Below are 24,828 nucleotides of genomic sequence, written 5' to 3' on the forward strand. Positions count from 1 at the left end.
TGCAGCTGAGAAACACAAACCCAGCTGGGTAAAAACCGTGCATCCTCCTCGCTGCCTATTTGAATTGAGATTTAAGCATTTGGTCTGGCTTTTACAAACACAGCCTCAAGAATCCCAGAGGGGTTTAAGTGCTTTTCATTGAGTAATTAAAGAAAAAAGTGACAGGTGGATGACAGGGAGAAGTCTTCCCCTGAGCAACCAGAGGGGCTGTGCAGGCCTGTGCTCGGACCCTGACAGCCCCCACCACCTCACTCAAACATCCAGAACTCCACCTCAGGTTTCAACATTCAATTTTATTAACAAAGTGCAAACAGTTTCAAACTAAATCGTACAGCACGGCCACGGCAGCACATTCACACGGACACAGGGCACGGGCAGCAGGACAGGGACAACACCGGGTACTCACAGGGCCTCATGCTTTGTCACTAACCAGGGGTCAGCTCCCAGAGGGGCTTCACAAGTAGTTGAGCAGCTCAAAATGTAACGAACAGTGGCAAAGAGTTTGGCAATGGGTGCAGTTGGTCCATGTCACCGACCAGGGAAACACCTCGTGTGGCGCCTGTTTCACCCCAGCTCTGGAGCCACCACCAGGCGCCGGGGGTTAAAATGAGGACAGTCCCATTTATTTTATTTAAAATGAGGACATTCCAGCAGGACACACCTCCCAGGACAGGGCTCAGCACCTTCCCAACAGTTCCTCAGAGCACAGGAGGCTGGCAGAGCCAGCAGGAATGCAACCTGTAGTGCAAGGCCTTCCAAGGTCGTTGTGCCCCAGGGACAGGTTTAAGACAATGGCAGAAGAACCACAGAATGGAGAGCACACACAGCCATCGACAGCAGCCTCGGGCTCAGCTCCAGGGAATGCACACCCCTCTCCCCAGGGATGCAGTGGTGGGTCTTCAGGCCCCAAGCCCACACTCTACCTGCTCCAGACAAAGAGATTCCACTGAAAACCCTCCTGCTGGGGTAGCTTTAAGGATTCAAGCAAACAGTCTTAGGAGTCAAAACTTCATGTCAGCTGCTTCAACCCAATCAGTTTTGTGCTGATTACAGAAGCATTCAGAACTCAGCCTGCCCTCCCTCATTCCCAGACTCCTCATTCCCAGGTGGAGCTCAGGGGGGCAGGGCAGCCACGGCCTCCCCCTGGTGCTGCCAAACACAGGGATCAGACTGTACCAACACCCACAGCAGGAGGAGTGTTGGCTCTGTGGCTGCAGCTCCTAGAGCAGCACAGGGAAGGTGCAGCCCCAGGGCTGGCCAAGGAGAACCGTCCCCGTTACCTGGTGGTGTCGTCTCCAGGGACAAAGCCGAGATCGTCAGAACTCACTTGGTCGCCATCCGGTAACACCGAGGAGTGTTCTGAGGGTGACACCAACAGAGCCCAGTCACCTTCACCAGAGGGGCACCAGAACACCCGTGGGTGCTCCCTCCCCTCCCCTGACTCAGCCCAAACTTCACCCCGGGGCAGCTGCGGCCTCTCAGCTTTGATTCACTGATCAGAAGTTAAAGCTTTTACACCAAAAGTGAGATGAGTTCCTGAAACTCCACTGAACTGCTCCAAGCTCATTCCTGCCAATTAAGATGCAAATCCGTGTCTAAGGCAGTGGTTACCTCCCTGGAATTAGCCTACTTACAGTGTCAGTGCTGGCACACAGGGAGTTCCAATTCGGAACTGGCGCTGTGGGTTTTCCAACCCTTCCCCGGGAGACTCACCTGAACTGACTTCTCAAGGCTAGGAAGAGTTTCCCTTTCCTGTTTTGATCTGTTTTAACTGGGATCCCAAGAGAGGAGTTCCAAATCTTACTGGCGCTTGCTTGAGCTTTAACACCTCCACAGCCCCCCCCACCAGGATCTGTATCCCACAGCCGTGTGGGAGTGTTTGGGAAGGGGGGCTTGGAATATCCACCCTACCTTCGGTGGGGGGCTGGACAGAGAAGGCCTGGTTGAACACCTCTGAGGGTGAGGTGGCCTCCTCCTGCTCCTCGTTCTCCGTGTCACATTCGATGTCACTGTCGCTGCTCATTCCCGGCAGGAGATGCAGGACATGCTTCTGGCACACCCCGGCTGCAAGAGACACCAGAGAGACACCCCAGGCAAAGAGGATGGTGAGATCCATGCAGCTCAGTTATCAGACTTTTTCACATGGAAGAGCTCCCAGTATCACATCCCCAGGGCTGGCAGGAGGACACGGAGAGCAGCTCCATGTGCTTCCCAGAGCAGGAGGGATCCGACAGAGCAGCAGTACCAGACCACGGCTGGATTTTGCTGGGCAGCTCCACTCCAGAGGAGCAGTTCCCACGTGCCACCAGCTGAGCCCAAGCCCAGGAGGGCACATCTCCCTCCCCTCCAGTTGCAATTCAAAAAATTAAAGTTGCTTTTTGAACAGCCAAGAGGGAACACGGCCCGTGGGGCAGATGGACCTGCCAGAGCCCTCGAGCAGCACTGCAATTGAGTCACACACAACAAACAAATGACCCCTCAAAGCAGAACCACAGCTCTTGGTGCCATCAAGGTGGTGGCTTTGGCTGTGCCAGACCTTGGGTGTGCACTGGGCAGTTCTGGGGGAGACACTTTTTACTTCTTAAGAGCCAACACTCATTGCTAAGGAAAAGCCAAGTGAGGGGCCAACTCCACTGCAGCTTTTCCTCTGAAAGGAGAACAGAATTGTAACATTTGCTTCCTGGGGTTTTTAACAATGAAGTATTTGAGGGTTTGAAGCGCTCTCCTATTGGGCTCTGCCCCAGGAGCGGAGCTGCATCACGATCACGCTGCAGTGACTAAGAGCAGAAATTCAGTTTTGTCACTGAGAGACCTTCTGCAAATGCCAACTCCCACACGATCCCGCACAAACTGCAGCTCGAGATGGATGCTGGCACCTTAATATAGGCTTTGAGCTACAATCCAGTCATTGAAATTCAAATCAGTGCAGGGGTGGAAGGCAGGAGAGTTTTAGCAAGATAAGAAAAACTCTTCTACGTGGACTTTCAAAAAAGAAAGGAAAAAAAAAGGCAATATTATTTTTTTCCAGCGTGGAAAGGATGCAGGAAGGGAGGGGGGAAAAGTTTCCTCCAAGTCACTAAGGAAACTGGCTTATGTACCACAACACCCAGCAGGAATGAAGAGCTGGAGAGGTTGGAGTGAGGACATGGAGGAAGTGACCAGGGAGGTTTGTCCCTGAAGACAGGAGACTTGAAAGCCAAGGTCACTGACCACTGTTCTAATTAGAAAAGAAATCCTTTTCAAGGCCACTGGACTGGACACCAAAGCAAAGACCTAGAGACAAAAGAAGAGGTACAAAAAGCAGCTGGTTGTCCAGGGAGGGAGGTGGCACCACATCTGCTGCTCCGTGACATCCCCGTTCCTCCACACACAGCAAGGACACACAGCCCCTCTCCTCGTTCACGTTTATTCCACAGCTGCCAAACGTTACAGCAAAGTTCAACAGCCATGAAAGCAGGTTTTGGGGCTTGTTGGCTTTGGGGGGTTTTCCTCCTTTCCTTTCCCCCTCGAGGTCCCAGTGCAGAGGCGGCTCAGCAGAGCCCCAAGTGCTGCCACGCTGCACCCGCCCCCCCCGGGGCCCCCGTTACCTTCCTCTGGCCCCGCAGAGGTGCCTTCTGAGGCCATTCCCTGCAGCTCCCCGGGCTCAGAGCTGTTCTCCAGACCTCCTGCCTGCGCCCCTTCTGTCCGACAGCCCTTGGAGTTTGAGCTTGAGAAAGAATTCGGGAGAAACGCAAAACCCCGCGTTAGAAATTCGGCTTGGATTCAGTCACAGAAACAAATCCTTTTAGTGCCACATCCAGTTTTACTCATTGCTTAAATCTCCTGCATACCCACTTAAACTGCCAGCTTGGATTGATTTAGAAATATTTAAAATCTGAAAAAAATTACTCCTCAAACTTTTCCAGTTTTTTTTTTTTCCAAAAAAGGTGACTTTAGCTACTCAGAAAGAAATAACCTGAGCGCTCCATCGCCCTTTGCTTAGTTGCCCAACAGGGAATTACCATGAAATAGCTGAAAAATAAAGTCACAGTGAAAAACATCATCTTAAAACAAGGAAATCAAAAGCGATTAAATCTCAGTCAGAGGATATTTTGCATGGAACAGTGGGAAAACAGACTGGGATGCCTTTCAAATCCAAGTGTCAGGCTCCAGCCACAGCAGATCAAAATAAAAGAAAAAAATTAAAAAGAAACAAAAGGAAAAAAGAAAAGACAACTTGTAACCTAGTTATAAACCCAAAAATTGATGTCCAGAGGGAACAGCAGCAAGCAAGTAAACTTCAAAGTAATTTCCCTTTCATGCTACAAGCACCTGGTTTTAGTAGATTGTGGAGTTTTTCATAGATCAAGGGAAGGTGGGGGAGGAGATAACAAGAGGAAAGAAGAATAAAACCTTTACCCCAGAGCACCAACTTTTCTGGTCTTCTCCACAGCAGCCAAGCCAGTCAGGGCAGAAACTGCCCCGTCGGAATCCGAGCCCTCACAAGGCCTGTCCTCCTTCGGCAGCGCCTCGGCCGCGCCGGCCAGGGCCCGGTGCCGACTGCCCAGCTTGGAGCTGCCCAGGCCACCTGAGCAGAGAGAGCACAGCTGTGACCCTCCATTCCCTGAACACTTGGGAGGGGCAAAACACCCATTCCTCTGTCAGGTGTCCCCTCATTTCCACTCAAAGTGAAGCTCTGGCTTCGCCAAACTCAGGAGCAGCACCATCGTACAGCTCCTACAGCCCCCGATCCATGGGATTCCTCGAGTTCCCTTCAAGTCAAACCACAATTTAAACCTGGGTCAGTACTTTTTGATCCAGGATTTTCCCTGAAATATCTTCACTGAGACCAAAAGTAACACCTAACACATCTACTTATGCCCACTGCGAGGCTCTGCTTCCCAGATCGGCTCCCAAAAGGTACAGGAACATTCACTACATTTGGGAAAGGATCCAGTCAAGTTTCAGGGAAACTCCAGATGCCAAATAAAAGACTTATGGAGAAGCTTTTGTACAACAGATGCCAAGCTGTGCCCTGTCACACAAGGACCAATGGCCTGGGTTACCTTCAGGAGTCTGAGTGTCTCCCTTCACGCGCAGATTCACATCCCCACAGTCCATGGCTCTCCTCAGGGACAGACTTCCCGCTGCTCCAGAGCGAAGGGGCTTTGCTGAGCTGCTTTTCTTACTGGCAGCTGCAAAAACAGTTTTAAGATGTGACAAGTGTTCAGTCAAACCACTGCAGTGTCCTGTCCTTGTGCTTAGGTGAAGCTCCACATTATTGTCATTGCTCATTAACTCCCAATCCTGCACAAAACTCCTTCCACGCCCTTCCTGTCCAAGACCTGGGCTAGAGGGAAGCTTGGCTGACTATGGATGTGGCCAAGAGTATGCAAGTCATGCTCACTGGCTTTACACTAAGGCATCCTTCACAAAGCTCCATCCACATTCCTTCAGTCAGCACGAGAGTATAGAGAGATCCAAACCCAAACCCTGGTTTACTTGGATTTTAGAAAGATTTCAAGTTAGTAAATACAGTGAGTCTGTTTAATTTGTGCCCTGGCAAGCACCATGCAACACAAGTTCACAGCTGGGCCAGACACAGAGCAGTCCCCAGGGAGTGACCCTCAGCCTGGATCAGTCTGACCCTGGGTTAAGCCTCAGAATGTTCTCACTGCATCAGGTGTGTCACTGGTTGTGGAGTAAAGTTTGGGTGCTTTTACAGAGAAGGGCTGAACTCAGTTTCAGTGACATTTACTTCCTCAAAGGCAGGGCAGGGTTACATTTCTGGTGCTTACAGCTGAAGTTGAGAATGAGGAACTACACAAGGCCTATTTCCAGATGCTGAGATGTACAAACCACCTGCAAGGGTGACATTTAAATCCCCCCTTTTCCACGCACTTACAATTCCTTATGTAACAACTGGTGACTGAAGACTTTGTCAGCAGTTCCATCCCTATTTCCTGCAGTTTGCTGCAGCTGTCGGTCCCACAGGCAGCCAGAGCCCCCTGCTCGATGGAGAAGAAGCTGGGCTGTCCCTCACCAGAGCCAGCATTGCTGCTCCTCACTTCAGACAGCTGGTTCTTCACATCTGACATTTTGCTTCTGACTTCAGCCATCTGGGTTTTCAGCCTCTTCAGCATCTTCAGGTCGGGCGGCACTCGCCACATGGCCTGGTGCCGCCGCTGGTCCCGGTCCTTCAGGGAATAGGAGGAGGCTTCACCAAGGGAAAAGTCAGAGACCACAGCAAGTGAGTAAAACCATTCTCCAATAAGCACAGACATCAATTTTTAACAGCTCTTTTGCCCTGCTGTAAAAATGAGGGGCACAGATACTCTTCTGTCCTGGTGTGGCACTGTAGTGGGGCTGCAAGCGCTGCACAGCTACTGGGACAGCAAGGGTTTGTTCCTTGTGATGGAATAAGGCCCCAGAACCTGCTCTCTGGAAGGAACCAAGCTCCCAGTACTGCTGCAGGAATTCTGGTGACACCTGAGTTCACCAACCAGGCTGCCAGTTCATGCCAACTTTGTTACATGTTTTTAGAAAAACTGTTGACTGACTGTATAAAATTCTTGTACCACCAACATATGTGAGCACAGAGAACCCAAAGAAATCAGAAACTAGGGAAGGAATTCCCTTAAGTATCTCCCAGCAGAAGATCAGGTCAAGCAGCTAATACCTGAGTAAGTCTCTGTGCTGCTCAGCTGGAATTAGATCAACCTGGATGTTTGTGTGAAGTGTTGTAAATTCTGCGAGTGTTTCACCACAAATTCAGTTGTTCCAAACCCTGAAGTCAAGTGGCTCTTAGAAACCTTCACCCCAGGAGGTGAAGTCTGGCAAACTCCAAATGCAACAGCAGCTTTCTCTTTGCTGACCAGCCTGAATAAGCTCTGGGTACACTCAAACCTCAAGGGAACCTCCACACAATGGGTGATTTTGGCAGCTAAAGACGACAGGGAAGCCACTCAGCACAACAGGAGAGCTTCACCCTGCTCCAGTGGCACAGCACAAAGTGCAAAGCCCTCCCCTGAACTCCTTTTATCCAGGGCTTTTTCCAGGCAAACGAGAGCTGAGACTCACAGTTCATGTGCTGCTCCCCTCATTTCATCCTTGTCGAAGTGACTTCCATTTTTGGAAATACAGGTTACAGCCACTGAAAATTCATGACTGTTTATGTAACTACATTTAAAAAGCTAATGACAAAGGAACAAAACAAGGGAACAAAGAGTTTGAGTCAGCTTTTACACTGAGTGACACCAGTGGCACTGTGGCAGCAAACCCAAGCATTATTTGTAGCAAAGGGACCATTATTTCTCTGCTGTTCTGGGGAGTCATCAAAGGTTGTTTCAGAACGACCTGAGATGAGATGCTGTGGTGGTGGGGCAGCAGCTCCAAGTGTTAAACATGATAAATGCATTATTGAGGTTTGATCTAGTTTTAATTCTTCACTATCAAAACCAGGGGAATGAGCAGCCTCCAGGACCAGCCCTGGGTGCAGATTCCCAGCTCTCCTGCCTCTGCTGCACAGGGAATTCATTGCTGTTCTCGGTTGAAGGGTCCTAAATGAACCACAAATACCCTTCAAAGTCTTCAATTATTCAAATGCCATCACTATTTTTGGCTCCTGACATTTTGATCCGTTCCTCTTCCACAAGCACTCACACGTGCTCTTCCAGCCCCACAACTGCACACATATTTCTGGTTCTAATTGCCTTTCTCAGGCAGAAGTAAATCCCAGGATTTATTTTGTTGGTTTACTCTGTTCTCCAAGTACTCCCAGCCACTCTGGGTACCAAATGTGTGCAGGGAGAGGTGGACCTGCTGCCTCAGCAGAGAGCTGCTGTGTGTTCTGTTGGCTTTCAGAGCTAACCCCTTCCAGTCACCTCCCACTGCGCTCTGAGACATTCCCAGGCTGGAATTAAATCATCTGATGCCTGATGTAGTTACCTCTGTTCTGCAGAAGAGAGGCAGGACGTGGTTGGAGGCCCCAGAGGTTTTCCATACCATTCCTGTCTTTCAGATCCAGCAAGTGGATTAAAATTAAGGGATCTATATCCAGCAAACTGCTGCTGGCTGTGGAGCCCAGGGCACTCGCTCCCCGTCGGGAAGGTCTCCCACTGGCACTGGTGTAGCTGTGGCTTGTACCTAAAGAAGAGAAACAGAAGGAATGGGAATGTGTGGGACACAGGGATGCATTATTCCCTGGGCAAAACAAAGAGACAGAGTTATCCAAGTAGATTAAGAATGAAAACATTCCATGAAACTTAACAAGACATCGGTGTTTCATGGATTTATGGGTTCTGAAAGCAATCAGATATGCTTCTAATTAAAGATGAAAAGCACAGGGAGGGGGGAAGTGCTTCACTTCCTACCTTTTATGTAAGGCTCTTAATAAATAGATTTGTTAACTCATCAATACAAAGAGCATTTATTTTGAAGACATGCACAAACTTTCTAGGTGTGGTGTGGGTGTCCCCAGTTAAATCAAGGAGGGACATTCCCCCTACACAGTGGCCAAGGCTCTCAAAGGATGCAAAAAGTCTTCAGAGAAAGTAGTTTGATCTGTGGGACTAAATTTGTACAGTTTAGAACAACTCCCTTCCAACACAGCCAGGCTGGAACTAACAGTCAGACTGGAAAACAGGTAAATGCAAGAAGCTCAGGTGAAAAGATCATGTCAGCTTTTACAAATGCTGTTAAAAATTATGTTCTAAAACCTCCTAAATTCCTACAGTTCCTACAGCCACTGTGCTCCTACTCTAAAAGCTCTCCCTGTAGAAGGGACACATGGGTCCTTCAACTTCCAAGCTCACAAGAAATTTTCAAGGAGTTATTAAACAGTTAAGGAATTCTGTCCTTCAAGCCCTGGCAGATTTGCACCAGCAGCACAAACAGCACTTCCAGAGAATGGCACTTTTGGTAGCTTTGCCATAAATAAATATACTATCATTCCATACAGATATATTTCCCTCAGAATCTTATTAACCTACGACTGCCATCATCCCCAGGCTGCAAGAAATCCTGGAATACTTTCATATTGCATTTAAATTGCAATTCTGCTTCACTTGTGAGGATTCTTTACTTCATTCCCTCCCCACTCTTCAGGTTTTGCAGGGCACTAAAACCCAAGTGAACATGTCACCCACTCAGAGGTCATAGAGATACCAGTAAAAATTGCTTCTCAGTTTACTTTTGATGGGAACACAAGGAATTTCAGAGAGGCACAGAGCTGCCCTCCAAACTTATACATCATTTTTAAACCAGCACATTCAGAAGACTTTTCCCCTCCCTTTTTTTTTATTGAACCGACGAAGTGTTTCTGCTACACTGCAATAATCAGCACAAACCACATGATGCAGCATTTCCAAAAATAGAAATGCCTGCAGAACACACAGCTTGGCTTTGCTTCCAAGAAGAAGAGGGGAAGGAATCCAGCAGTGTTTTGCAGAGGTGGGAATTCTGAAGTCTTTTTTTTCATACCTGATGCTCCAGGAGTAGCAGCAGCTGCTGCATCCTCCACGAGATCTCCCTCTTCCAGCTCCATGGTACTGGTGTATTCCACATCATTTTCTCCAGACCTTGGAGGATGCCCAGGCAGGAAAAAAGAAAATACAACCATTAGCTGTTCTCAGCTCTTGCTAAACGTTGTGGCACAAACCTCGAAACCAACCCAAAGTGCTGTAAATAGTATTTTCTGCATTCCAAGCTACACAAGCTGAACAATGACAGTGTGGAAATGAAATGACTGACTCAACCAAGAGGCCAAGAGTGTCACACGTACCTAAGACTGCAAAACCTGCCCTGCAAACTTCTATATTTGCACTTGTTGTAAACACATTCTCATGCTTTAATGAAGATTCCAGGATTTGACATTGGCTCAGCCAAGGGTTTTGAATTCCCTACTTTAAGCACCTGTCCTTATTATCACTCTCCTACTGCTACAACACTTCCCAACACCAAACCTCTCTTTTCTTACAGTGCTGAAACATTTCTCAGGAGTGTTTTGGGAAAGAACCTTCACAGATCATCACTTGTCAAAGACAAATGCAACACTGAAATAAATAAAGAGATCAGGAAGATCGTAACTAGCTGACCAAAAATTCAATGTTTAGTGTTAACTCTGAGCTGTTTCCAGTGTAGGAACCACCCCTCACCTTGCACTGGAATCCCACACACCCCACAGCTGTGATACAGCAAATGAATCCATTTCCACTGGAGTTAGGATGATTGCTCTGGGACACAAGGTGATGACCTGAGAGGCATTTGAAGTTACTTACATAGTTTCTTCATCTATATCATTCTCTTCAGTGTTACTGGTTGCTGTTGAACTTGCTGAAGAGCTGCTGCCATCCAGGTGGTTCACCTCATCTTCCCCAGCAAGGTCTATATCCAGGTCACCATCTGAGAGCTCGTGCTGCAGGGAAGACAGTGAGGTTTTGGATAAAGGAACATGTTGGTTGCACCTTGATGCATCCCCCAAAAGCTATGAACAGAAACTCTCCCCCCCAGGGTCATCCTGTCACACAGAAGGGTCTCAAAGCACAGTAAAGGTTGCAACAGAAAAGTTGGATTTTTCAGATGGAACTTGGAAACTTTTTTGCAGAGGGATCCATTAGCTCTGTTCTGGAACAACTCTCACTGACAGCTCTTGAGTGTGTCATCTATTTCCACACCAAGGATAATAAATCTAATTTACAATTCAGGAGTTCCCCTGTGTTTCTATTGCTGTCCTTTCACAGAAAGCTACAAACAGAAAGGCAGGAAACAGAAAAATTCCTACATTCAAGTCTTCCTGCTGGGTCTTCTCCTCCTCCTCTTCCTTGCTCTCCCGTGCCAATCCTGGAGCAGAGAAGTTCTCCAGCAGAGCTTCAATGCTTTGGCCAGGTTTCTTTGACCTTGTTTCTGACCCATCATCGTTCTGGGGACTGAGATGAGTGTCTGGAGGTGAAACCCCTCGTGACTTCTGGGTCCGGGACAGTTCGATTGCAAGCCTCTGAAATGTCACAAGGAGGTACAAAAATAAACAGAGAAAACAATAATGGAGCATCATCACCATCAAATCCATAAGTTTGGTGATTTGCATTGATACTATTTTAATAACACCAATATCCAACTCCCAATAGACACAACTGACAAACGTGAATATTGTAACCTATATTACTGTAACCTATATTACCTAAACCAGGTAATTAATTACCAGTCAGTTAAAGGTGATTTTACATTCTCACACATTTCACTTACTTCTTTAAGGTTATTTATTTGTTGGATATAACTTGTCTGAGCTGCCTCCAGCTGAGCAATGTACCAATGCTGATCTCTGCACTTCTGGAAGAAGGTTGGGGAGCGCACTTGGAACCTTCAAAGGAACGTTGGAAAAGGTTTTTATGAGGGTTTTTGTTAGGTCTGTGTTTTGGTGTCCCCTCCTTCCTCCAAAAAGCCCTGGAGAAAACATCTTAAAACCTAAAATCTAGTGATGAAATAAACTTCACAGAAAACAGACATCAGGTGCTTCTGTGCTCAGTGTCCTGAACCCTCTGACTGGCAGCAGAGAGAGTTCCGTAGGAGAGGAAGTTCCTCACAAACCAACACTACCAAAATTCACACACTACAGACAATACCTGAAGCAGATGGATGCAGCTCCTATGTTTTCTCCTAATATAGCAGTTCCCAGTGACTGCATCAGTTCTCTTAACTTACAGACTCTCTTTATTCCCAGAGTTCTCCTGTGCTCACTACAGCTGTTTCTAAAGAGTGGGAGAAAGCCTTTTCCTTCAATTCCATGAGCTACAGATCTCTAACCCTTATTAAAGGTCAGAGGGTGAAGGTTCCTTCCTTGACTTATTAAAGTCAGGAGCAGCTACTCCTCAAAGTAAGAGACACTTCAAATTTCCACAACTCCCTCTGGCAACTTCCTTCTCTGAAGCCGCTGACAGTGAAATCCATTTATGACAAGACACATTTTAAATTCCGCTCCCAGATTCTCTCCTGTTTCAGCAGCAGAGGTGACACTCTGAGCCCTCCAGAGCTGCCCCCTCACCTGAGGATCACGGTGTCATTCTGCCTGTTCAGGTAGCCCTCGTTGGCCAGCAGGTCCAGGCGGAAGAACCTGTTGTAGCCCCAACATTCTCCGACTTCAAAGTCGGAGGCGAACTCGCGGATGATGTTCTTGGTGGGGTCGTTGGTGGACTGGTGAACCATCTCCACACGGTACTCGTACCTGCACAGGGGTCAGGGCCAAAAGAAAGGAGCCAGGGCTGCTGACCGGGTCAGGTTTAACACTTGCACTTCCCAAGAGGTTTCTCTGCCCAGCTGAACAGTCTTAAAATGTCACTGAACACTGAAACAGTGCAAGGGGGAAGAAAGGAGCAAAAGGGAGCAGAGTGAACCCTGGGACTGAGCACTGAGACAGATACTCTTATCAGTTGTTTTGCCAGCTTGCTTTCTATCTTGAGAAACAACTTAAAGTTATCTTTGGGAGCAATTCAAAGCTCAGTGAACGACAGAAGTCCCACCATTCTTTCCAAGAGGGCTCTGCATCAACCCCTGGTGACACCACAGACCTTGAGGCCATCCTCAGCAAACACCAACAGAAAAAACACCCAATGTCTGTTCTTACTACAGGTTTACTTACTTGGATGTCTCTGGCAATCCAGCAGACAGCTCCAAGAACACAGACAGGTAGTAGCCCCTTACTACTCCATTTCCATCCTTCAAATAAAATTGAGAAATTAATTAAAGTAAGAAAAAAAAAAATCAGAAAAAAACCCCAAGACACTTTGGTATAGAAGGTTTAGAAAAGTTTAGAAAACAGCTTCAAACAACACTGAATTTGCAGGAGGAATCTGCTCTGGGTGTTACACTTGTGATTTTTAGTCTTCAGTGACTCCTACTCTAACATGAATCAAGGAATTTGCAACTGGAAGCATGTCCACAGTGTAGTATTGATATCTCATACAGATCTCAAGGCAAAACTTTTATTATTCTATTAACACTTTAGGGTTTTGATTTAGTGGAAGTCTGAATAGACAAACACTTGTCAATGTATCAGAAAAACATTATTTCAGGTCAAGCATTAGTTCTGAAATATTTTACACAGAGTCACATTTCACAGCTACTTAATTTTTGAGAAAAGAGCCATTTCTTCAGGAAAAAAAAAACATGCAACATGAAAAAGTTAGATCAGTTAACTGAGAAACAATATTAGAGTCACCAGAAATCAAGAAGAAGTACAGCAAAGCCTCCATCACACTCACCTGGATCAGGGATGAAGAATGGCTCAACTTGAATCCTCCAGGTGGAAGGAACATTTCAACTTACCATTGAAAAAATAGATTTTAATGCCTTCTGATAGCACACCTCATGCAGCCAATCCTGAATTCACTGATAACCTACACACCTTTCTGTCTCTGCACTGCAAGAACACAGTTCTGGGCACATGTGGGCATAAAAAAACAGAGCCAGTTCTCCGAGGATGCCCCAGAAATCACTGACAGACACAACTGGTGCTCCACCACCAAACACCTTTTTCTGCAGACCAGGACTGTAAAAACATCCCATCTCGTAGGTTAACATTCCAACATGGACAAAGCTACTGCTTCAGAAATTGGAATATTCAGCCCACTGAAAGGACTTTAGTTCATTACACACTTTTTAAATGCCCAGTTTGAGAACTGGATGCACAGTGAACAACTAACACCTTGTCCTCCTCCCACCTTCCCCAGTAAGCGATGTTTATGAACAAAGAATAAGTTTTTCTACATCTCATTTCTCTTAAGAGACATCTGCAAATAAACACTGAGACACAAAGGGCAGAAATAGCTATTAAAATTTCTATGCCATACTGGTAAGACCCATTTTTATTTGCTTTTAAATCAACCAGGTTAACTGTAGTGAGAATGTTCATGCTGGAGAGCTGGAGGCAGAGAATTCTCCAGAGTTGGTGATCAACTCCACAACCTTCTGATGTTCTTCTCCTACAGCTTTTTATGGACAACATAAGTGATGATTCCTGACAGGAGAAGCCTGGGAATGCTGGTGAAGTGTCTGGGATGGGGTGACAACTCCAGCAGAAGACAGAACTCACCGGATAAACCTTCAGTCTCCAGCAGAGCCCCGACACCTGCAGGGGTGGGCTGTACACGGGGTCCGCTCGCTGGCGCAATGTGCTGTGGGGGAAGGAGGAAACACCTGATTTTGGGACAAAGCAAAACCTTCCCTGGGACCTTGAGCTGCACAAACAACTCCACTGTTCCATTCCACAGCCATCCTTCCTGCTGCAGGAGCATGGAGCAGCATATGAGCTCAGTGTCCATCCGAATCTATGCGCTCCTCCTAAAATTGTCCCGTTTTTATTTAAAAAAGAAAAATAAGTAATTTTCTTTTATCATGAGAAATCTTTCTAGCAAGCAGTTTAGCTGGGGTTGATTGTTCACCTGGCAAACGAGAGATTTTTAATGGAATTCCAAGATCCAACAATTATCTGTAGAGACTATTCTGTGTTTTAAATAACACTGCTCAGGGAGGGCAGACACGGAAGAAGGTTCCCAACATTCACACGAATTTAAGACAAATTCTTACCTGAAGTTTTCCAAGACAAACGTAGTTGAGTCATAGGCTGGAACCAACTCACTGCGGGGGAAGGAATAAATATATGAGAGTGGAATAACAGGACATTAAAAATCCCAACTTTTGGAACCTGCAGAAGCATTTTAGATAATTTAGGTGAGCAGAGCCACTGGGTTATTGTGGTATCATTCCATCTATAAGCATTCTCCCCAGTGATAGCACACAACAATAAAATTAATATTTATAGCAACCAGAAGTATTTAAGAGGATTTGCCCTTTTACCTGTGCTGGCTAATAATCTCCTAATGTGGTGAATTTTTAATGTAAGACTCCTTGACAGCTCTAGAAAGGATGAAAGTGTTGGTGGTTGGAAGCAAAACATTTAAAGTTTGTTTCAGACCACCTTGGTGCCATTAAAAAATGAACATTCAGAGTTAAATCGTGACAAGGTCAAACTGATTTCTCTAATTACTGAGACTTCTTTTACTTTCAATTTTTTGAGGTATTTTTCAGGCAGCCTAAACTGCACAGGCTCCCACAGAACCCAGCACCAGCAGCTCTCTCCTCATGGAGAACTGTGCTACGAAGTGATTTTGGCTGGATATTCTGAATTAAGGTGACCTGCAGAGGCATCTCATGAGAGCCTTGCAATTATACACTGAGTGACCCAATAATAAGAGGAAAAAAAAAAAAAAAAAAGGACAAATCAGTAAACTAAGTGTAAAAGAGAAAAAAAAGAGCTGGAACCCACTGTCCTGAGTCCCCAGCAGGGACTACAGACAAAATAAGCCCTGTTGGAACAGAAAAGCCTACTTGCAGCACAGGTTACCAGGAGGAGTAAGTTAAGCAGATACTCTGCTGTAAGAGACTTTTAAACATGATTTTAACAAGCAAAACAAACCTTTATGAGAGAGTTGCCAAACTCAGACTCCAAACAGCACAGAGATGCAACACTGACCTTGTGAAGTCTGGGGGGACAGGAGTGGTGACAAAGGAGGCCATGGGCTTCCTATGGACCTGCTGGAACATCATCAGGATCTCTGAGCTCTTGGATATCAGCTCACTCTTACTGCAGGATCGTAACTACAGGGGGGAAAAGATGGAAAAAAATCCTTAGGTCAGTAGAAAACAAAAAGGTTTTGACCGTTTTTGCTTTTAAACAAATAAATTGCACTTGTGTCACAGTTCAGAAAGTTTACCCACAACACGATGTGAAATGGAGGTTTTGGTTGTTTTGTTTCTGAAATTCTACAATGACAGTTACAACAACTACTATGTCCTTCACTTAGGTTAAACCAGTTTATATATAACTTCATAGTTTTATAGGATATTGCTATTAATCCCTGTACTAGTTTATCAAGCAACAGAATACTTCTGATTATCCCTAGAAGACAAATGTGTTTTTAAGAAGAGATTGTGCAAACTGAGGCCACTTAAATGAAAAGGTATCCTTGAGAAACACCCATCAATTAATAGTTTCAAAATAAAAAAGTAAATAAGAAAGGTCAGCTGGGAAGGGAGCTGTGTAACACAACATTCCATCTCTTCTCATAATCACCTGATGTTCTACTTCTTGAAGCAGAGTTTCCAGAAGTTCAGTTTCTTGAGTAAGTGATGTCTTTTGACCTGTTTAAAGAAAAGACATGTTTAAAGAAAAACAACACATACTGGATTTTAAGAAACTGCACTTCTCTTTCTTTTTTTTTTTTTCCACTTGGACCTGCCCCAGAACACACTTAAAGGATTTCTAAATATACCAAGGTTGATTGAGAAAGCATTTGAAAAGCAAGTCTAGGGTTTTAATTAGAGCTGTAGTGAAGAACTCACTTGAGGTTAAGGTAATAATGAAACATTCTGTGTCCCAGAAAAGGCAGGTTTGTTGTTTTGGGGGTACTTTTTGGACAAAAAAAAAAAGAAGCAGGTTGACTGCACTTCTGATTTTTTTTTTACATTAAAAGGAGTATATATTACAAAGATGGACTCCTTGACCAACATAAATAATGGTGAAGGAAACACTTTAGTTGAAAGGTACTAAAAACATCTTCCAGCCAGATGGGAATGTTCTCTAAGTTATTATAGAGGAGTTTGTAACAGAATATAACCAGGTTATGTCTAACAACTTAGAACTGTATCACAGTAACTACTTAATTAACCAAAGGCTTTGCTGGAGGTGGAAGTTTCCTGCCAGCAGTGAACACACTGAACTCCATAAAGTGTGTAAGGACTCACATTCCCGGGGAAAGAAAGTTTCCCAATGGATTTACACATTGTTAACATATTTCTCCTACCCCTAAAAAAGGCCAAAAATCCCTACCCATTAAAGTTATGAGCTTATTCTTGAGCTGAGTGTCCAGCCTGGCAATCATCATCTCCACGGCGTTGCGGATCTCCCGCACTCGCTCGTCCTTGGCGCTGCGCACGGCCTCCACATTCCTCTCCTGGAACAGGAAAAACAGCCATGAAAACATTCACTCACACATCAACCCCGCTCTCTCAGATCCCAGAAATCCCTGAGTCTCCCTCCAGCCCTATGGAGAAGGCAAGTGAATAAATCCCAGTCCTGCCGAAGTCTGAGCGTTTGGAATAAAACAAGAGGAATGTGGTTTTCAGAGAGCTGCATTCCAGGATAATTCCTGGTACAGCCATGATTTCACTGGATCCATCAGCGTGCCCTCTGCTGGGTGCCCAAAGGTTAACAGGGAAGCTGAGTAACATTTTCTCATTGCACAGGGATTTGTCATGTGGGGATTCTTTATATCAAAATTTGAAAGTGCAACCAGTGGTTTCTCTGCTGGAACTTGAGCAGCACAGGAAAGTTCTTTGTGGTAACAAGAGTAGTGTGATAAAAAGAGCTCCTTCCCCCTGGCAGGTGAAGGCCACAAACTCTCAATATTTTACAGACACAAGTGGGGATACAACAGTCACATCTGAGCTGGAGCAGAGCTCACCTACCACAACAACAGCACAGGTAAAAAGTCATACAGAAACTTGTTAAAAACCCCTGATTTTATTTGCACAAAGACCACACACTATAAATATAACTGCATTCAGTAGAATACAAAAAATAATCCTTCCTGGGATACAAGAAACTGCACTGAATTTGTGGAATTCCCACTGAAACTGTCAAAGCTGAAGTGCTGATATTTGGATGTCTGACACATTTATCCCACAGGGAAGAGAAAGGTACACAAACAAATCTCCAACTGGTGAGCTGTTCTACAGCCCATCCTGGAGGCTCAGATAGGCTTCCAGTCTGTTCTTCTGAAGAAAGGAAAATGAGCTCTGTTAGAATAAAGCATTTTTCTACCTGTTTAGCATGGCAGACTGCACTTCTGGAAGTGTAAGAACTGTGCAATTCCAGCTTTTAACCAGCACACCTCAAAAGAAAAAATTCCCTGTTTCCTAACTCTAGCAACTACAAAATATTCTCAATTCTGGTTTTGACCTTATCACATTGTATAAGAAAAGTATAACTAATAAGTAAAAACATCTCTCTATGGGATAATCTCACAACTTCCATGGAACAGCTTTTCAGAGGTACTGAAAACCCCCCGAACACGACATGGTGTATTAACTACTTCCACATCCCACTTTTCAGCTGTCCTTTGCCAAGGGAGTACCACAGGCAAACCCTTCCTTACCACTTCTTGCACCAAACTGATCAACTCCATGAGTCTCCTCCTGAGCTTTGCCACTTCCTCGTTCACTTTGGTGACGTGCTGCTCATAGATTTCTGCCAGTGGCTTAAAAGTGTGGCCTCCGTGCTGTGCAAAGAGGAAAAAAAAGGGGGAGGAGGAGGTGGTGAATAATAAAGCATCTCTTTTTCACTTTATTCCACTCCTATTAAATTCCTGAAAGAGAGGGGAAGAAAGCCTCTGAGTGTATCACTCATCCTGGAAAAGTTCCAGAGCAGATTGTATGTAGGAAGTCTGTCTTTCACTTCCCTTCTTAAGAATTCATGAATTTGGCTTTCGTTCCATCAAAGCTTCCTGTCAAGAGTTATTTGGAGTCTCAACAGTCCTCCAAAAATAAACTGTTTCATTCACTGTGCAACCCTCTAACAAATCAAATAGCGATTGAAGTTTTATTTTTATTATTAAAACATCCTTCCCAAACAAAGGCAGCTCTGTTAACCACTTGTATTCCAAACAGGAACAGCTGCTTCTCCTTGAAATGTGCAACTGAAGGGATAAACACTGTGATGAAAAACACTGTGATGAAAAAAAAGCTGTGCTACAGCTCTGAAGATATTCAGGATTACAGGCCAGGACATTTAAATAATGTGTTATCTGCATTTTCTGAGCAAGACTTCTTGCTTTGCCCATAAAACTCTCATGACCACACAGAATTTGTGTAAGGTAATTGTGAGCTCCTTTTGGCAAAAATTCCATTTCCTTCTCTAAATATGAACAAGAAGTATCAGGTTTCACAGTCAATGTTATTAAATTATAAGTACACGTGCAACTGCAGTATTTTCAGGGCAATCCAACAGCCACAACAACAGTTTCACAGCATTTGTAGTTTTTCAAAGCTGCTGCCAAACACAAAGCTTGCAGCCTCTCAGTGTGTGCACATGAGCAAGTCTCCTCTCACCATTCCTCCCCAAAGTGCACACTGGTGGCAGATGCACTTCTTGCAGGTCCAGCAGAAAACACTGAGCTTCTCGTGATGATTTTCACACCTTAAACAAACAAAAAAAAAAAACAAAAAACCACTTTTCATCAACAGAAAATAGCTGTGAATCTTCTACAAACTCAATTTAACATTTTCACTTGTTTTGCCACACGATACTGAGAGTAAAGCACAAAACATATTTGCAAGAAGAACACTTGTATTCAGTAAAAACCTTTTGTAAAATAAATGTGGCTTTTAGTATTCTCTCAGGAAGCACTTCACAGAAAGTACATTACTAAAATTGGATTTCTACACAGCAGATAAAGGATATCAGCATGGAATCAAGCTCAGAATTTCAGAAGTTCGTGCTACACATTATTAAAACCCTAATCATACACTACCTAAAGTAACCACAGAAATGGTTCACAAGCTTTTTGGACAAGCTGAGTTTTGTCATTTCTCAAAATTTCAGGAACCCTAGGAAAACAGTACCTCAGAAAATACAGGAAGCTCCAAAGACAAGGAAGGAGAATGAACACCAGTACCATGACAGGGCAATAACAGTGTTTTTGGGGGGGACTTGATGTATTTTCTTTGCTCTCCAACTGGGTTTATCAATTATATTTTCAGGACTAGAAGACAGCTCAGAACAGCTTCCCTTCTGTTACGTGCTGAGACACCAAATCAGCAGGCACAGTCTTACTGGGACTTACTGCCAAATGAACAAGCCACTGAGATAAGACTTATTTCAGATATCTGGTCACTGAGAAGGGTTGAGAGCCTTTAGAAGTATTCCTGCCCTTCATGTTTCCCACATCTTTCATTTTAAATGTGTTGAGCAGAACCAGAAATAACAACTTCCTAGGCAAAGACACCGCAGCGTGACAGAAACGACAGCACAACTCAGCTTCTCAGCAAGTGGAAGTTATCAGCTTGTTCCCTGATAACTAAAATCCCACTCCTGTGAGGCAAACCACAGAACACTTTATGCAGAGAATGCTCCATTTACTTGTCCTTTTCGTTCTCTTCATGCTTGTTGAGGTTGCACAGCTGGAGTGTGTCGAGCTGCTGGGTGACCTCCTCTGCCCAGCGACAGTTGACGAGCTCCCGGAGCTGCAGAGGGGCCCTGCAAGAAGCACAGCAGAGCAGGAGCAACAACGTGGCTCCAGGAGATAAAGGAAAAGCACTGAAGTGAATTCTGAAGTTCTACACTACCAGAAGAGTCACAGGTAAGAAAAAAAAAAAAAAGCAGAAGCTGTATTAGTTATTTCAGGAAAAAAAAAAGAAGTTTTTAAGTCGATTTGCCCGTCTGGGGGCTGGGGAGAGGTGGGAACCACAATGAACCCCCCCAGGGCCACACAGAGCAGCTGCCTGATATCATAGAAATTACAGGACAAAAAAAGGACACAGTTCAGTCTGAACAGTGAAGCTTCTGGTCTCTGACTCTTATAAGAAAAATATAAAGAGTTCTAAGAGGAATTCCATCTAGTTACTCTTACTACACAAACCACGTGCACTGAAAACAGCAGTGTTACATGGGAAGAACAAAGATCTTAGCCTGTCACAAAACTAGAATGTATTTTACAGTAAGTGTTATACCTGGGCCAATTTTTATAGTACCAGCAGCCAGGTCTCCAAAAAAAAAAAGTAATCAAGTTTATAAATTTAATGCAACCTGCACTGAAAAAAAAAAAAAATAAACCCAATCCTAACAGGATAGTACAGCCAATTCCTGATAATTTGTTTCTGATATTAAAAATACCTTACCTGCAATGAGGGCACTGAGCTCTTTGTTCAGTCAGCCAACGCTGTGATGGAAAGAGGAAAAACCTTTTTAGAGGGACTGTAAGAAAAGAACTGCAGGCAAGTACACTCTATCATTAATTAGGAGTTACTTATTTTTATTATGGTCTTCCTCTATTTTTTCCTTTTATTAGCAGATTTAACTGTTTAACCACTTAGTCACAGAAGAAGCTGCTATTTGTACCTTAGTAACAAGCAAGCACTTTTCTTAGATGCCAAAGGTGCTTCAGTCAAAATTACACAGAGAATTCTGAGGTACCAAATATTGCATTAGAAACCACCCACTTGGCAGATTCCTGGAGTCTCAGAACATGTTTCAATAGAGGAAACCAAAAGGTACAACAAGCCTATTTTTCAGAGTCTAATTAGTCTTCAAGGTAACTTATTCCTTCCTATTTATAGGCCAGTTAAATACTTGCAGTTCAATGATCAAATCCACAAGGACCTGTGAATGTTTCTCTTCCAGAAAGCTCCAGAGACAAACAGCTGAGCAAGAACTTCACCTGCCCACTACAACTCACAAGTGTAAGAGCTCAGCAGTTGATGGGTTTATATTTGTCAGCTCACTACTACATTTAAAGATTCTCATGAATAATCTCTCACCACCCAGCAACAATATGTCATCCAACACTCTTAATATGCAGCACGAATCCTTCACCTACAGTTCTTGTCAGAGCTTTCAAAGCAAAGGATGAATGTCTGTTCCAGTTTCTGGAAATACTACTTGGAGGGCTGGAAACCTCAGCTGAACCTTCTCCTGCTACACCAACACATAACTGCAGCTGGTTTGGAACTGAGGTGTTATACACTGGTAACCATCACCTTAAACTAACTGAGATTCTGGTGGTGCCCCAGACTCCTCTGAGAAAGATTTAGCCCCTTCTGATCACATCATGCTGGTCTGACGAACATTATAAATCATCTCCAGGATACAAGAGGTGATGTTATGACCTTCCCAGATGCAAAGTCAGCACCTGATTCCTGTCCCAACTTTTGTCTTCCACACAGGCACCACAGACTCTCAGGAGATGCTAAAGAAGGAATCATTGTGTGTCTCTTCCTTACCAGCACTTATTCCAGATGGTCCCTATAATTAGCACCACGGAACGCAATGCACAGCCCGCCTAGTTTTTCCTCAGGGTGTTATAAAAGTGTTTGAAAGGGAAACTGAGGAGCACAGAGGAGGAAAAAGGAATCCTTGGAACTCCAGCAAAAGGAACAAGAACGTTCTCACAAGATCAGCCTGTTTTCAGCTCATACATTTGCAGAAATAAACTGTGAGAAGCGAACTCACCCGGATGCAGCTGAAGCAGCACAGCTTGGAGCAGTGGGGGCACAGGCGAGCATCCCGCAGCTTCTCCATACAAATAAAACATCGGAACACCTCGGCAATGCTCTGCAAAGGGGGGATTATCACCATTGTTAAACCACAGGCTTTCAAACACATCAGAGTGGCCTTTGTTTTCCAGGCAGAGCGCCAGGTTTCGCTTCAGTTCCACCCCAAACAGCACATCCCCGAGCGAGGCACCACCTCGACACCGGGGCTCTCCTCCTCTGCACCATTTCATATCCTCCTCCTTCAAGGAATAGTTTCTCTGTTTGCCTCATCTTTTTTTTTTTTTTTTTGGAGCAGGCCTTCCTGGGGCCAGGATATCATTCCTGCTTGAGCTCACCAGGGATTGAACACTTGCCAGAAGAAGCTGTGCTGCACCTGCAGGCACTGCACCCACCAGTGTCACTGGACAGGCACCAAACTCATTCAAAATCATGGTAAGTGCATGTATGTGACACACAGAATGCTAATGAGAGGGACTGAGTTGAATGGCACTTTTTTTTTTTTTTACTTTTATAAGATTTACATTCTTTTATGGTCTACCATTAGCTCTCTTCCACCCTATTTAACCAATCTTGGGTGATAAAAATGTAACCCAACCGATTTTTGCTACACCCATTTGAAGAGAGAACCGTTCTGTTCTTCAATACAACCACCTCACCTCTCTCCATTCCCCAAACGAGACAGGTATTTTGAAAAAAAAAAAAAAGTTTGCTTTACATATTGATAGACTTTTAACTGCTAAAGAAGTTCTACATTCTGCATTATACAGGAGTCATGGTTTTAACTATGGAACTTTCAAAGGTTCTTCAGGAGGGTTACATTTTTCCCCACAGCATTGAAATTACGAATGGGCACAAAAGCAAGATGCACATTCAATTTACAGATATCACAGTAGGTCGTACACACCGCCTTCTTTAACAGGGGCAAACCATTGGAATGCAACACACAGCAGGTCGTCACAGATGGTCTTTCAAACCCTTCCCCGGTCTGGCTGCTCTCAGCCCACAGCAGGTGTGCGAGCTGCCGGGTTACAGAGAGCCCTGCCCGGTGCCAAGGCGGGCTGTGCGTGCGCCAGGTCTCCATCCCTCCATCCGTCCCTCCATCCACCTCCGGAACTGGCACCCGCGCTGCTCCCGCAGCTCATTTCCTCCCACATCCCCACCTGCTGCCTCCCTGCGCACCCGAGCCGCTGCCGAGCGGCCTTTTTTATCCCCCCTCGCACCGCGACGGAGCCCCCGCCGAGGGGTGAACCGGGCAGGGTGCGAGGAGCCCCTGCGGGCAGTCCCTGAGGGGACCCCTGAGGGGACGCGCGCGCCGCCCGCTCGCCGCTCACCTCCACGCTCTGCTCGTCCATGGCTGCGGCCCCGCCGGCGGCGGGCGCGGGGACGGCTGTCCCCGGCCCTCTCTCTCCGTGCCCGGGGTAAGGAGTGGAGGCTCCGCGGGGTTTGAGGAGCGGGCGGGCGGAGACAGCGCCCCAGCCCCGCGCCCCGGCCCGGCCGTGACCGCGGCAGCGCGGCCGCTCCGCCCCGCGCCCGCAGTGCGCATGCGCCGGGCCGCCCGCGGGGGGGGCGGGGCCGCGCTGAGGGGAGAGCGGGAGGCGCGGCCGCCCCTGAGGGAACCGGCGGCTCTTCGGTGCCCAAAGGAAGAGTTTGACGCGTGTTTTTTTGCTTTACGCAGCTCACGAGCAGGGATGGGTTTCCACAGCCCGCACGGCTCTAAAAAGCGGAGCAGCTGTCGCCCGTGCTGTAGCTGTTTGCCCGCTGACGGGTATCTCCGATTACTGTAGCCACGGGTCGCTAATAAATTAAATATTTAACACTGCTGGCGCAAGTGACGGGATCGAGCCCTCTATTGAAAACTGATGAATATGATTAAATGCTTAACTATCAAATCAGTTTGTCAAACTGGTTAATTATGTGTAGGTAAAAGGGCACACTTGGCAGCAGGCATCACAAAAGCAACTTATCCCTCTTCTTTCCTTCCCTTTTTTCTTCAGTGTCTAGGCTGTTCCTCTTCCCATCAAACCCTAAACCAGCTCATGAATGAGTTCAGAAATCAGCCTTCCCCTCCCCAGGAGCACTAATTTAAATTCCTCTCCTTTGACAGATATAATTTTTCCCAAAATCCCCCAGGAACTTGGTAAAAGTTGGAATATCTTATCCTCTAATTAGGTCGAAATAAATATAGAAATATGAAACATGTAGGGAAAAAAATCCTGCATATGTTTTTCACTGTGAGGGTGGTCAAACAGCGTTGACAGAGGTGGTGAATTCTCCATCCTTGGAATTTTTCAGGATGCTGCCCTGAGGGAGCTGCTGCAGCTGCCCCTGCTCTGACAGGGGGTTGGACTGGACAGTCTCCAGAGGTCCCTTCCAATCTCGGCCACTCTGTGAGCCTCCTGTTTCCCTGGACTCCAAAAAACCCAAGGGAGTTCACGGCACAGGAAAATTAAGCAGGTCAGGGCCCAGGTTCAGGGGTCAGGGCAAGGCACAGGGTCTGGAGTCACGTACACAAAAGTACAATAAATCCAT

At 45.7% G+C, this 24,828-nt stretch overlaps 1 protein-coding gene across 2 annotated transcripts; it reads right to left on the minus strand.

The window, feature by feature from the left end:
- Positions 1-273: 273 nt before the first annotated feature.
- TRIM37 (tripartite motif containing 37) lies at positions 274-23,793 on the minus strand. Of its 2 annotated transcripts, none has more exons than XM_027660286.1 (25): positions 23,631-23,793; positions 22,256-22,357; positions 20,926-20,966; positions 20,168-20,284; positions 19,138-19,225; positions 18,186-18,308; positions 16,859-16,982; positions 16,103-16,170; positions 15,503-15,627; positions 14,557-14,607; positions 14,063-14,144; positions 12,611-12,687; positions 12,017-12,196; positions 11,221-11,335; positions 10,760-10,972; positions 10,257-10,393; positions 9,460-9,557; positions 7,927-8,124; positions 6,023-6,196; positions 5,046-5,174; positions 4,399-4,567; positions 3,588-3,706; positions 1,912-2,064; positions 1,281-1,359; positions 274-923 (listed from the first exon to the last, which is right to left on the minus strand). In XM_027660286.1, exons 1-25 carry the CDS (start codon positions 23,649-23,651, stop codon positions 920-922), a joined length of 2,787 nt encoding a protein of 928 aa, XP_027516087.1. In that variant the 5' UTR covers positions 23,652-23,793; the 3' UTR covers positions 274-919. The 2 variants fall into 2 exon arrangements, with proteins under 2 accessions (XP_027516087.1, XP_027516085.1); XM_027660284.1 differs by having other exon boundaries at positions 5,885-6,196; positions 23,631-23,792.
- Positions 23,794-24,828: the final 1,035 nt, after the last annotated feature.

Source organism: Corapipo altera, unplaced genomic scaffold (assembly GCF_003945725.1).
Source record: "Corapipo altera isolate COAL_440 unplaced genomic scaffold, ASM394572v1 271, whole genome shotgun sequence".
Classification (NCBI taxonomy): domain Eukaryota; kingdom Metazoa; phylum Chordata; class Aves; order Passeriformes; family Pipridae; genus Corapipo; species Corapipo altera.

Bases quoted from the DNA above. Each gene is read 5' to 3' on its own strand.
- TRIM37 (XM_027660284.1), bottom strand. From the start codon at position 23,651: ATGGACGAGCAGAGCGTGGAG. The intron at 20,285-20,925 runs GTAAGGTATTTT...TGCTTCTTGCAG, and splicing joins GCTCAGTGCCCTCATTGCAG to GGCCCCTCTGCAGCTCCGGG. The intron at 14,145-14,556 runs GTAAGAATTTGT...CTTCCCCCACAG, and splicing joins TTTGTCTTGGAAAACTTCAG to CACATTGCGCCAGCGAGCGG.